The following is a 14,395-nucleotide window of genomic DNA, read 5'->3' on the forward strand; positions in this document are numbered from 1 at the left end:
CAGTTGGTTAAGCATCTGTTTTAGGCTCAGGTCATAATCCCAGGACCCTGGGATCAAGTCCTGTATGGGGGCGGGGGCGGGGGTGGGGGTGGGGGGGTGGTCCCTGCTCAGCAGGGAGCCTGCTTCTCCCTCTCCTTCTGTCTGCTCCTCCGCCTACTTGTGCTGTCTGTCAAATAAATAAATAAAATCTAAAAAAAAAAAAAGAATAACAGCGCCCTCAAAATGTTTGTGTTGTAGTCAGCAGAGCCTATGAATATGCTATCATACACAGCAAAAGGAACTTTGCAGATGTGATTTAAGACTTTTGAAAATGGGACGATTGTTCTGGATTATCTGGGTTGGGCTCAGTATAATAAGGGTCCTTGTAAGAGCATAAGAAGTAGACAAATGTGTCAAGAGAAGGAGATACCATGTGGAAATAGAAGAGAGACAGGGATAGAAACCAGCTGTTCTCTAGCCTCAAAGTCTTACAGAGCCTTGATTCTAGGAATTCTGACCTCCACAGCCGTAAATAATGAATCTATGATATTTTAAACCAATAAATTTGTGGTGATCCATTATCAAAGAACTAGGAAACTAATATAAGATCCTAACAGGGAGGCATGGCTCCCTTTTTCAGATGAGAAAACTATTTTAGAATAGTTAAGTGACTTGCCCATGAAGAAGTACCTTACTGTTAGTGGTGTTAAGTTATAGATCTTGGAGTTCATATTCCAAAACGTGTGTGTGTGTGTGTGTGTATGATTTTAGCCATATTATAACTATAGGTTCATGGTGATTTTTTTTTTTTTTTTTTTTTTTTTTTGGTCTGGAGGTAAGAAAGGATTGTGTTTCAGTAGTAGAGGAAGGAGGGGAGACAAAAAGGCCTGGGGTATGCTTATTAAGACTCTTAGAGATACAGGGAAGAAGAAGAAGAAAAAAAAAACAGAAACTCATAAAAACATAGGGACTCAGAGGTAAATGATCCACTGAGTTTTGAAACATGAGGAACTCACTCCCGCAAGCCACCTCAGGGAACAAGATGGATGATTTATGCAAAGGTCTGTTTAGTTGTTGGTTTCTGTTCTTTTTTTTTTTTTTTTTTTTTTTACCACGCGACATAATTATACAGTTTCTTTAGAACATTCTGTCGTCTGGGAGAATTTCTTGCAGAAATTCTAAAGCGTGTAGGCTCACAGGAAACCAGCCAAGATCTGCATGAAACTATATTTATACATATGCCAAAACGAAAAACATAAAATAAGTACAAAGATACAAACTGGGCATTTTAGCTGAAGGCAATGAATGTGTTACCCTTAACACACCTATCACATTATAGAGAATACTAGAAATAGATAGGCCTTCAGAGATTGCACCATAAAACCTGTACGTGTTTAGCCAAGAGCATGTTTTAGTTAATCCTTAGAGCAACATCACAGGTGGGGAGTTTCATTCCAACAGTGCCACCAAGGACCCCGAGGCTTAGCACTTTAAAATTCCTCCACCAAGATCAAACGAGCACTTAAAAAAAAACAGTACCTTGACCTGGACTGTCCCATTTCAAATCTAGTGCCCATTCTACTTCAGCGCCAATGGCTATTTCCAAGTTGTTTGTCTTTCAAGAGAGGAAACCAGGACCTTATAGAGATATGGCATTTACACAGATTCTCAGAGCAGAGTGTTTATTCCTGTATTTATTTGCTTGGTTATTCATTCATTCCTCAATGGTTTACGGAACCACAAATTATATATATTAAAATACATAGACTAGAGAGCGTTTTTTGTTTTTTGTTTTGTTTTGAAAAGGAAAAAGAATCAAATCCTGGGGGTGGGGGAGGGGCAATAGAAACAGAGAAAAGGTCAGGTAAGAAGAGCTCAAGGAACTGCACGCCACACAGACTTGGACCAATGCCAGGGTGAATCTGATACCCTAACAGCAAAGCAAGAAAGCAACAGGTGCTTTTCCAGCTTTCCTGAATATGACACCTATGAGAAATCCCACCCTGGGGCTCTCAGGACCACGACTCTCTGTGGCCTAGAAGCTAAGATCCTCAACCACACAAACCCTGCTAACCAACGTCATGGGGTCTTTCTCATGAAGGCCCTTGGGCTTGTCCCAACATTAATTAATACACAGATGACTAAGATTGTTCTCAGGGTGGTCTCCATCTGAAGGTTTCATTCAAAGGAAAATTTTAGTTTTTGGAAAATCCATTTTGAATATAGGATACCCAAGGGTATTCCTCAGAAAAGAAGAAATAAGAAAAAGAAAGGAAAGGAAACAGAATTCCATGGGGAATTCTGGTTAAATTATGCAACAATGTATCTATCCTAAGACCCTCAACACTTACAAGAAACATTAGCATTTACCTAACACTGAGAAGGAAAAACATTTTTTTTAAACTCTGTCAAAGCATTGATGGTAAGATGCATCCTAATTTCAGAGATTTGAATGTGGTCAGTTTAGAACCAGTGACATACGATGTTTCACCACTACAGGGCTTGTCAAAGCCTTTACTATCCCTAGGTGCATGGTGAACCTTCAAGGCAGTTCTAGAGTACGGACTTTTTTCCATGTGGGCATGACCACCGAGCTGTCCCTTTTTGCCTTTCAGCTGCATATGGGACTAATGTTTCACAGAGCCCACATGGAAAAAAATCCTCTCTGAGCAAATGCATGAACTTCTGGGTGCTTCCGTCAACTGTCCGTGAATATGTCTTACACCGGAGCTTTTGCAAAATGTTTCAAGTGCCTGGGAGCATGAGGTTGTAATGTTTGACAAGAACGTGGCATGCGGATGTTCTGTGTTAACTGTGGGAGGTAAAATCCTCTTCCTTCAATCAGAACTCGGGGAGGGGGTGCGGGGAGGAGGGATGAATGCAGGCCCTAGCCTAAAAGTCAGGAACCACAATGAAACAAGGTCTTGAAACCTCGCACACGTCTGTAACTTGTTACTCATGGTCAAAAGCAAGATCAGCGTCTCCCTTCCTGAGGTCAGTGGTTTCCCCTACTAGAGAGCATGCAAAGCCTTGACCGTGAAAGTGAGCGGCTTCCAGTTCACCGTGAGTATCAAATGCATGTATTATCTCCTCTCCCTCCTAAAATCACATAAAAATGACATTAAAAAAGATATTCTGGTAAGGACTATGTGAGGCTAGACGTGCTCTTTGAGCCCACGTTTTTAAATACATTTTCATTACATTTTAAATTAAATTACATTTAAATACATTAAATACATCCACCTCTGAAGAGAGAACCACGGGATATCTTCTGTCCCAACTTCACCTCCTACGTGGCTGTGAGATCTTTCCAGGCCTCAGTTTCCTGTTCTGAAAGATCTGAGAAAATACCTGAAACTTCAAAAAAATTAACGGACTTGATCACGATTTATTTACAAATATACAGGGAACATCTCTCTTAGAATATTCTATCAAGAAAAGATGTTTGCCCGTTAAAACACACAAAACAACAAAACCACAACATTCCTTTTGTCAAACCAGGACAACTATATAATCCACCACGGTTTTCTTTTTCTTTCTTTCTTTTTTTTTTTTTTTTCCTGTTTACTTCAGTTGCCAAGAAGCACAGAGCTAAATTTATCTCCCATTGAGTAAGATCCCCCATGTCAGGCTTCTGAAACCATTTCCTCCCTTTCTGTTTCTCTCCTTACAAATGGCTCTGGTCAGTCCTATCTTTATATTATCTGTTTTTTGTTTTTTTTTTTAATAGGTTGGATTTATGCAGATAATACTAAGTTCTCAGAGAAGAATGAATAGAATACATTATAAACACACTATACAAAGGATACAAACTTGGTTGCTGGGTAACCTACCGAGACCTTCGGGGGAGGTGCCGCTCCCTCACCTCTAAGACTCATTCTAAATGCTTCAGCTGATTTTCCAAGGTCTTCTCCACCTCTCTCCAATTCACCTGCTTGTCTCCACCACACTGGTACCTGTGCTCTATCAACATCATCTGGGACCACGTGAGGCTCAGCCACCTGTCCTCCGTGTCCCCTCTGCCCTGGGTGGGCAAGAACTCCTGCTCAATGCTCTTTGCGTTCTCAGCATCCCACAAAGGGCCAGGCACAGAGTAGGCACAAGAAATCCTAGGTAGATGAATTCCCTAATTCAACAAATACAGTGTTGAAGAAGTTCTCAGGTCTAATAGTGGGGAGTGACAAGAAGGGGACCTAGTCCCTGACCATGAGGCACTCACAGTGGGATGAGGACCACACAGGAGAGCAGGTAAGTCAGAAGAGCAGGTGGGGTGACCACAGAGAGACGCTCAGGGCAGCAGCCGTGGTGGGCTAGGTGTGTGACCCCAGAGAAAGGTACTTTACTTAGTGGTGCAGACCTTGGCCTGACCAGGGGCTGATGATCACGGCAGCTGGCTATAGGTCCAGTCTGCAAATGGTGTCCAGGCTTCACTGGGATAAACTAGAATTCAAGGCTACGTGCAAATGGGTCTGTCCCTTGGAAGAGGGTCTTGTGGGTAGAAAGGAAAAAATACAAACCAAAATATAACAAGAAAAGAAAGTCCTTTCTTTGCATTCCCTAACACTCTTTGGTAAATACTGAGTGAATATTTAATTTGTATCCCCTTGAAAGGGTGAAGTGTTCTATTGCCCAGCTCTGAGGTACCTGCACACCTCTTTCCTGCACCCCTTAGTGCTCAGAGAAGACTCGTTGGAGAAGGTTCCACGTACACTGAATCTGGAGGATGAAACAGCTGTCTAAGCTAAATGCCCACAGGCAGGGGGCAGAGATTGATGGTGTAGGAGAGGAGGAGAGGAGAAGCAGAAGGAACAACACTGTCAAAATTCCAGAAGCTGAAGCCACAGGCCCTAATTCAGGAAAAGAGAAACAGCTGGAATTATAGCTGGAAAGACGAGACCAGGAACACATTCTTTGGCCACACTGACTGAGGAACATCATTCCACAATGATTACTTGAGCACCTACTATGTTCCAGGTGCTAGAGCTGGTAAACAAGACCTCAGTTCAGTCACTGAATGATGAAATTAGATGGCTTAATACCTCTTTGACTAACTGTAACTACCATTTCCTGGCTGCTCATGTGTGTTGGCCCCTGCGCATGCATAATTTCATTTTTCCTCACAGTCCTATCTGATTCCACTTGAAAGGGAATGCTCAGGGAAGTTCAGTGACTTGCTTAAGACCACACAGTGCTAGAAGTGTCCAGCAGTGACCCAGATTAGAGCCACACAGCCTGGGTGGAAATCTCAAAGCCTCCGTTTACCGGCTATGTGACCTTGGCCAAGTCACACAGTCACCATGTGCCCGCTTTTCTTGAGGGTAACTGGAGCTCCTCACAGTACCTCCCTTATAGAGTCCTTATAAGAATTAAACAGCCTGTTGTAATCAAAGCACTTCCCAGTCATGGCCCGTAGGAGGCACTTTATAAGACTTAGCTATTGGGACTATCCTGGCTGTAGAGAGGTTTATTATACCTGCCCCTACCCAGGACGTTCAGAGAGGTCACAGAGGTCTGAGTAAGTTTGGAAGGTCTCTTTGAGCAAAGGTTTGTTTTCCTTGCTTAATTCAAGGCTTGCCACTTCTCTCCACCAACTTTCTCACAAGTACCTGCTAATGGCTTTCATTGTTTTGTTTATAGTGCTTCTAACAAGTGTGGGTAACTTCTCATTTGCATACTTAATAGGCAATTTCCAAAACACATTGACACTGCAGTTGGTTTTAGGAGACCTGGATTTTCTTTTCTTTTTTGTCCTGTTTATCAGCCTTTGGATGGGTTCAACAGCTCTCAGCAAACTCCCCCATCTCTTTCCATCTTATTGAGGACTTGCAGAATTCTTCATATATTTTGGATATTAACCCCTTATTGGATATATCAATACCCCAAAAAAAAACAACAAACAATCCAAATAAAAAATGGCCAGAGGACCTGAATTAGACATATTCCCTAAGGAGACATACCAGTGGGCAATAGACACAGGAAAAGATATTCAACATCACTAAATATCAGAAAAAAATGCACATCAAAACCACAGTGAGATATCCCCTCAAACCCGTGAGAATGGCTAGTATCAAAAAGGCAGGAAAGAGCGGGTGTTGGCAAGGAAGTAGAGAAAAGGGAGCCTCAGTGCCCTGTTGCTGGGAATGTAAATTGGGATGAATGGATACAGAAGGGTGTGTGTGTGCACGCGCGCACGCGCGCGCGCAATGGGATAGTACTCAGCCATCAAAACGCTGAAAAAAAAAATCTTGCCATTTGCAACATGGATAGATCTAGAGTGTCTTACATTTGGTGAAAGAAGTCAGACAGAGAAAGAAAAATACCAAATGATTTCCCTTACCTGTGGAATCTAAATATCAAAACAAACAAAATGAAACAGACACAGACCCACAAATACAGAGAACAAACTGGTGGTTGCCGGAGGGGTGGGGAGGTGGAGGGCCAGCTGAAATAGAAGGGGATCGAGGGGAAGAAACTTCCAGTCGTAACTAAGTCGTGGGTTGCAAAGCATGACATAGCAAATATAGTCAATAACAGTGTAATAACTTTGTATGGTGACAGATGGTAACTGCACCTATGGTGGTGAGCACTGCATAATGTATATAAATGTCCAATCCCCACATTATACATCTGAAACTGATGTTATATTGTTTCTCAACTATACTTCAGAAAGGCCCTTCAGAAGCACTTTACAGATACTCATATAAGTTGTAACGTAATGCATTTTAGTCCTCACCATAGGTCCATAAAGAGATAACTATTACCATCACCATTTTACAGATGAGGAAAGGGAGGCACAGAGATGTTAAGTGACTTGCTCAAGGTCACACAGCAAAAAGGCAGTGAGTCACGTAAGGTCTCATGACTTAGCCTTAATAGAGTAACAAAGGATAAATATGTTGCATTCTTCCCGACCATTTTCATATTGAGTTAAATATTATTAAAAGTTTAGAGACCAGGAAACTGAAGAGCAGGGGTCCTCAGAGGCATGCCCATTCTCGAATGGGAACCAAAGTCTGCTGACTCCCCTTGACCTCTGCACTGTGCTGTGGATGGAGGAAGGTGCTGACGGTTTCTGTGCCCAAGTCCATTACTGCTGTCCCTGCTGCTGTTACTGCTGTGATTTGCAACAGAAGGACTCCCCCCCCCACCGCCAAACACATACCAAGTACACAGGGAGAAAAATAATGATAAGAGCACAGCTGATTCTGTATTCCAGCCTCAGATCTAAGCCCATGCATAATTTACTCCACACTGCCCTGCAGTCACTTAAGCTGAGGAGAGACAGCTATAAATTCAGGTCTGCATACACTAATTTATTTCTTATTTATTTTACTGATACATATCTAGGGCCTCCAGCAAGCTGCTCCAACACCTGCTCAAAGGCACCTGCAGCCCCAGTGTAACTGGGGCAGAGGGGGAGACCCAAATATGTCCCAGAAGGAACAGTGGAGCCACAGACTAGAACTGAGCAGGTAAAATCGTTTTCTGTTAAACTGGGATTAAACTCATACGCGCTCCCCTATCCTCTTTTGCATAAGATGTAGGCCTGAAAATTTCTTGTTAAATCTCATTCTGTTTCTCTATCTCAGTAGAGCACAGAGCATATTTCAATGACCAACATTTTTGCACAAGCACGGGGTTATTTGTCTGAGTCCCAGAGTGTCAGAGGACGAGCACATTTTTAAAAGACGAAGATGTCACCAGCAGGAAAGTGAAGCAGAGAAGAAAAGGTGCATCCGTTCCCTTGAGTAAGTGCTGAGGACCAAGCCCTCCGCGGGATGCCATTCGGGACAGCAGGACAGAGGTTAACTCCCAGTGCAGTCCTCTGCACGGAAAACAAGGTAAACTGGAAGAAATGGTCAGTGTCCTTGTCCAAAGCTCTCATTTTACAGGTGATCAGACCACAGCTGGAGAGGAAAAGTGACTTGTCCAGGGCCACTCAGTGACCTGGTCCCAAGGTGCCCCTTCTTTCAGTCTCAGGAGAATTTTAAAATGCCCTGACTTCTTGGCATTGGCTGCACGGTCCCCTTCCCACCTCCCTGCCCCCCACTTGGTTCTCCTTGCAGATAGGGCAGTAGGGCACAGAGAGGCCTTCCCTGAATGGGCAAATCAAGAATGAGGACTGCTAAATTCCTGCAGGAACAGGGTTGAAAGCCTGGCCCAAGGCCGTATCCTTAAATGAACACCTGTTTGTTTCTCAGTGACACTTTTCAGGTGCCTGCTCTGGTCTCCAGACTACACTGGCCGGGACTGTAGTGGAGAGGCAGAAGGGGCAGGGGCTTCAGCAGAACACAGTCGTGACCCTAGGACACAGGCTGAGCATGGATTCCATTTAGTGTAACTATTAATCAATTATTTATTTTGCTTTTTCCTTTCTTCTTCCCAATGCCCGAGAGAAGGTTATCCTGCTGCCTTTTGCTTCTTGGGCTAAAAGAGCAGACACAGAAAGGCATTTTGTTGAAGGTCAAGGCCGGCTTGGCCTGACTGCAGCTCCTGACCTTTTCCCCACATCTCCCGCTGCTGTGAGGGGAGTGGCTGGGCCACGGGGACCAAGACTCACCCGCAGAACATGAAGATGGTGCTGGATGTGGCGTCATAGGGTAAAGGGAGCGTCTGCTGCAGACATAGCTGCTCACAGCCACCGTTGAAGCCGTCCGAGCAGTCGATGCCTTTCGAGTGGTCGTAGCATCCAGAGCCGTCCTTCATGGGCCTCAGCTCCTCGGGGCACTGCTCGGGGGAGAGAGAGCAACAGGGTGGTCATGGCCGAGGAGGCAGTGGGATCCTGCAAGCCCTCTCCTCCCACCTTCTGAAAAGGGGCATGAGGCAGGGACCACAGACAGTTTCAATCAGAGTCTTGCTTGGCCCATTCATTGCTATACGGCCTCTTTGACCCTCAGTGTGCCCACCTGTGGAATGGGACTTTTGTCAGTACCTGCCCGGTAGATGTGTGAGAATACAAGGTCCCGTCAGCAAAGTGCTCAGAACACTGCGGCTCGCACGACAGCTGTACGGCAAGGGTTAGCTGCTTTTCCTGTTGACAACACTGGAACCGTCATCATCACTGCATTTATTATGGACCAGTAGGGTCTGCCATTGATAAAGAATCCCTCTGGCCAGCAGCCAGGTGTATTTTAAAGAGTTCCTACTGATGCAAATTTACATTCCAGCTCTTCTTCTTCTTCTCCTTCTGTGATCTGGGGCAAGTTATTCACCTTCTCTGAGCCTCGGTCTCTTCATCTGTTAAATGGGCATGGAACCTGCCTATATGGATTTCTTGTCAAGCTTAAATTGGATCCTGGGAGTGTGCACCTTACTTCAGAATTCTGGACACCATTCGGTACTTGTCACATGTGAGTTCTCTTCCTGTCTGTCGTGAATTTGTCTCTTTGTCTCCATCCCTGTCTCCGGGGTCCTGAACGGGACTCCTGCATGCCCACAGCAAGAGCCGGCACTCTCCAGCCTGGTCTCTTCCACACCGTCCTCCTGACGGTCAACAGAACGCTATTGCTAAATCATCCTTCCCCACCTTAAATAAATGAATGCATTTTCCACAACAACAACAACAACAACAACAACAACAACAGCAACCATAACACCTCCAATCTCCCTTACACTGACAGGTAACGTCCTTTGCAGGTGCCTCAGATCCAGCCATGGGCACCTCTCTCCAGGTCACCAAACCAGCAGCCCTCCGGTCCCTAAAAAACCCCAATGACTCCAATCTTGAGTGACCTAGTCAAATGCTCTTATCAGGGTGCCTGGTATCCGCTAAGCACACCGTAAATGGAAGATCCTATACTGCAGGGACAACCGGCTATTTGAGCTAGTCTTTTTCCATCCGGCACACCAGCTCTCCTGCATCGGGGACAGAAAACGAGGTATGAGGTTTTTTAATTTTGGTCACTCTACTGGCATTTCCTGTCCACAGAGATGAACACCCAGAGCTCAGCCCTCCTCATCCATCACTGGACGTCATCCATTAAAATGGCTCCATAGTGCACGCCCCCACCCCCCACCCCCGGTCCCTTGCCCAAGCCACAACCTGAAGAACATCAATAACAAACACACACAAAGCCATTTACAAAGACTACTGTAACCCACAACAACAAAAGGTCAATCCTCCTGAAAATTAAAGTTTGCCTAAGAAGAATTCATAATTACAAACGCACAAGAGTTCTTCGGGACATTTAAGACTGGCGCCAGAGAGGGTGACAGAGAAAGTGGGTTACAAATGGCCTTTATCAAGCTGCAGAAAGGTTATAAAACTGGCTACATTTTGTGCTTAAGAAGAAAAATCAATTTTCCATGTGAGTGAAGTGCCGTAAATATTCATACAAGCTCTGAGGAAACCCCTGCTCGTCTCGGAACACTCACAGTCAGACAGGAGGGCACCTGGTCACGGGGCCATTTACGGGTACTTGGGTACTCGGGGCTGGGTCTGTCTGTCTGCAGAGACTCAGGGATAAGCGCTAGAAAAAAAATGTCTGACCTTCTCATCAGGTGACAGGAGGGATAGAGACACGGAATTCACTCCTAGTTCTTCCCCATCCCCAGCTGATTCCCTGCCACTTTTATTCTTTAAAAATGTATGTTCTGTAATCCAGGCAAGATCTAAACACTTAACCTGCTTTTACTTAGTTGGTCTTTACAGCAAGCCTATGAGGTAGTGTGGTAGGCTGATAATGGCTCCCCAAGATACGTTTCTGACCTAACCCTTGAAACCTATGAATGTCACCTTCGACGGTAAAATTTGGCAGATGTGATAAAACTAAAGTCCTTGTATTATGCGAACCAGCTGGATTATCGAGGTAGATCTGAATGTGGTCATGGAAGTCTCATAAGATAAAGGCACAGAGAGGACACGCACGGATGAGAAGGCCAGGTGAAGGCAGAGCAGAGATTTCAGCCATGGGGCCATGACTCAGTCAATCCTGTAACCTCCAGAAGCCGGAAAGCAGCAAGCGAGGCCCTGGGAGGGAACACGACCCTGAGATCACCACGACTTCGGACCTTTGCGCTCTGGAACTGAGAGAGACTACATTTCCATCGTCCTCGGCCACAGAGTTCGTGGTGATTGGTACAGTGCCCACAGGACCCAGTTCAGGTGCGAAGTATCTTGAGTCCCATTTTACAGATCAGGAAACTGAGAAGAAGTGGTAGGGGTGGGGCTGTGCAGGCTTTCTGGCTCTGTAGCTCTTAGCTAACTCCCAGGCAATGCACTCCACTCCCCTGTCACTGACTGATGGGTTTCCCATCTCAGGACATTGGAGCAAAGATAGATTTAGAGCTGATTTAATCTCCTTACGTTAAAATTGGGAGAGGTGTTCTGAGGAGATGAAGTGGGTTTTCCAATCACCCCCACATGACTATCCCTTCATCCGGCGTGGACGTCATGCCCCGAGTCCTTGCGGGTGGGCGAGGGCAGACTAGATCTAGTAGTATCACTGTTCGAGATTATTAACATATTATTTCAATTACTTGACTGCTCATCATCTGTCTTCCTCACCAAAATGCGAAGTTTATAATACAATGGACCCTCCTGTCTTGTCCCCACCTGCAGGGCACACTTAGCATAGCGTTGGTAACAGTGTAGTCACTTGCTACTTTTCGAATGAGCCATCTGAGTGCCAGACAGGATGTACGATGTGTCTGTATGTTAACTTTGGGTCTGAGTCCAAACTCGGCTTCTTACAAGCTTCACGACCTCTTGCCAGTGACTCAACCTCATCTGTCTTCATAGGATTGCTGTAAGGAGTAAACAGAATTGCATCCAGCATCGAAGATGGTCCCCAACGGTTCCTGCCTCCTGGCATTCACACCCGGTAGAGTGGCCTCCCACACTGCACCAGGGCTGGTCCGCATGACCAACAGCATATGGCGGAACTGATGGCAGAGCCCTTCCAAGATTAGATTATTAAAGGCTGAAGCTTCCCTCTGTTTCCCTCCCTCTCTTTCAGATCACTGGCTGTGGTGAAATCAAGCTGCCATGTTGTGAGCAGCGCTAGAGGGAGTCCCGTGGGGCAAGGAATGGAAGCTTCTGGCCAACAGCCAGCATGGCTGCCCTGCCAACAGCCCCTGAGTAAGCTCAGAAACAGACCCTCCCACTGGTCAGCTGACACCTTGACTAGCACCTCAGAGGGTCCAGACTTGCCCAGCTAAGCCACTCTTGAATTTCTAACCCTCAGAGATGATGTCAGACAGTAAAATCTTTTCGTTTTCTGCTGCTCCGTTTTGGGATGACTTGTTAGGCGGCAATAGGTAACCGATACAGGGAGCTAAGTGCCTCAGATGCCCAGCACAGCATTCGATGAGGGGCAGCTGCTGTCGTGGGTAATTTGAAGACACTTAGAGTTTACTTTGAGAGCTAAGGAATATTATGTCTCTGTCAGAAAGAGGGCTAGTAATAGAACAAAAAAGAAACACGGAATAATTCGAAAGGGAAACTCAAAACCCTGGCAGCGTGAGTGACCAGCAGTTACTGGAGTAGGGATGCCTTGATCAGAGAAGTATTTCTCTTAGGAGACGATGTCCCTGAGTAAAAGAGAGACATGCCACCATCCTGGAAAGAGGAAGATCAGAACTCTTGCCCAAGCACTTCTGCTAGCTTGCCTGGTGTGCCGGGCAAGTCCTTGAACCCAGCTGGGCCTCAGTTTCCTTTATCTCAATGGTGGGGGGAAGCTTGGAGGCAAGAGCATGGGGACTGATGTCAGGCATGATTCCACACAGGTTTCGTGAGCCCAGAACAACATGACGACAACTGTTTAATCTCAGAGAGCCCCTCAGTTTCCTCAGCTGGAAAATGGGAGTAACGGTGCCTCTCTTGGAGACATTTCTGGAGACTTCACGAGAAAACACACTGTAAGTGCCTGGCTCAGAACTTAACACATAGTAAGCACTTCATAAACGAAGGGGAAATGAACAAATGGTAAATGAATGAACCCAATCCCTCAAAAGGAAACCTAACTACAACTATCAGCTTCTTTCTTTCTTACCTAGGCAAGCCCTTCATTGGACGGCTCAAGAAATATTGATTGGACGCCTACTCAGCACTAGCCAAATGTGCTGGGTGCTGAAAATGTCGCGGTAAACACAACAGACAACACCTTGATCTCATGGAGTTTAAATTCTAGAGAGGAAAATGACTGATGAGTAAATAAATAAGACAGTTATTCCATGGTGTGAAAAAAGAAGAAGAAAGAACCAAGTGAACAGGGAATGGAGTAAAAGAGGCATCCCGGGAAACTCTGAGGGAAGTCGGAATAATGAGTGGGGTCTTCTGGGGGAATATGAGTGGGAGGCGTATCCAAGAAGGAGCCGGAAGTATGAAAGTCCTGAAGGAGGGAACAGTGTGGACCTATGGAACTGAGAAGGCCAGACAGTCAAAGTTCAGTGAGCCAGGAGAAAACAAGTTCAGCTCGTACAAGGCAAGGTGTGAGAGGAAGGCAGTGCTCACATCCCGTAAGCCAGAGTTGTGCACTATGATCTGCAAGCCAAATCCCATCTGAAACCTGTTAGTTTGCTTTTTTAAAAATTATTTTTTTAAAATTTTGAGATAATTGTAGATTTGCATGCAGTTGTTAGAAATAATATGATAACAGAGAAATCCTGTGTACCTTTTGCCCAGTCTCCTTCAATGGAAACATCTTGGAAAACAATAGAAAGAATATCACAGCCAGAATATATACATTGATCACCAAGATACAGAGCATGTGCATCGCTACAGAAATTCTTCCTGTTGCCCTTTTAAAATCCCACCCATTTCCCACCTGACTCCTTTTCTTTATGCCCAGAAACCACCATGGTCTCCATTCCTTTACAGGTTAGAATTCAATAGAAAGCATTATAGAATTTCTGTCATTTCAGGAATATAACATTTACAAAATCATATAGTATGTGACCTTTGGGGATTGGCTTTTTTCCCCTTCACTCAGCATCCTTCTCGTGTTCATCCAGATTGCTGATGTAGCAACATTTAGTTCCTTTTTCACTGCATAGTAGTAGTCCATGGTATGGACAGGTCATAGTGTGTTTAACCATTCACCTGCTGGAGAACATGAGGGTTGTTTCTATTTCTTAGCTATAATGAACAGATGCTATAAATATCTGCCTACAAGTTTTTGTGTAAACATAAATTTTCACTTCTTAAAAAAAAAATGCCAAGAAATAGAATTCCTGGGTCATAGGAAGGTTGTATATTTAATTTCTTTTTTTAGGAAGCTGCCAAACTGTTTTCAAGAGTGGTTGTCCTATTTTAAATTCCCACAAGTAAATGTATGAGTGATTCACTCTCAACAGCATTTGATGTTGTCCATATATACATATGGACACCCTGATCTGTGTGTAGTCACACCCTCACTGTGGTTTTAATTTGAATTTCCCTAGTAGTTAGTGGTGCTGAATATCTCTTAAGCTCCAT

General features: G+C 44.8%; 1 protein-coding gene across 2 annotated transcripts in view; it reads right to left on the reverse strand.

Moving 5' to 3' along the window:
* Positions 1-14,395, reverse strand: part of ASTN2 (astrotactin 2) — a 600,456-nt gene that overhangs the window by 310,017 nt on the left and 276,044 nt on the right. For both annotated transcript variants that reach the window (XM_045074025.1, XM_045074024.1), the window contains exon 9: positions 8,540-8,706. In XM_045074025.1, the coding sequence (XP_044929960.1) occupies positions 8,540-8,706 (167 nt within the window). The remainder of the gene's footprint in view (positions 1-8,539; positions 8,707-14,395) is intronic.

The sequence above is a fragment of the Mustela putorius genome, unplaced genomic scaffold (assembly GCF_011764305.1).
Source record: "Mustela putorius furo isolate JIRA1106 unplaced genomic scaffold, ASM1176430v1.1 tig00537301_pilon_pilon_pilon, whole genome shotgun sequence".
Classification (NCBI taxonomy): domain Eukaryota; kingdom Metazoa; phylum Chordata; class Mammalia; order Carnivora; family Mustelidae; genus Mustela; species Mustela putorius.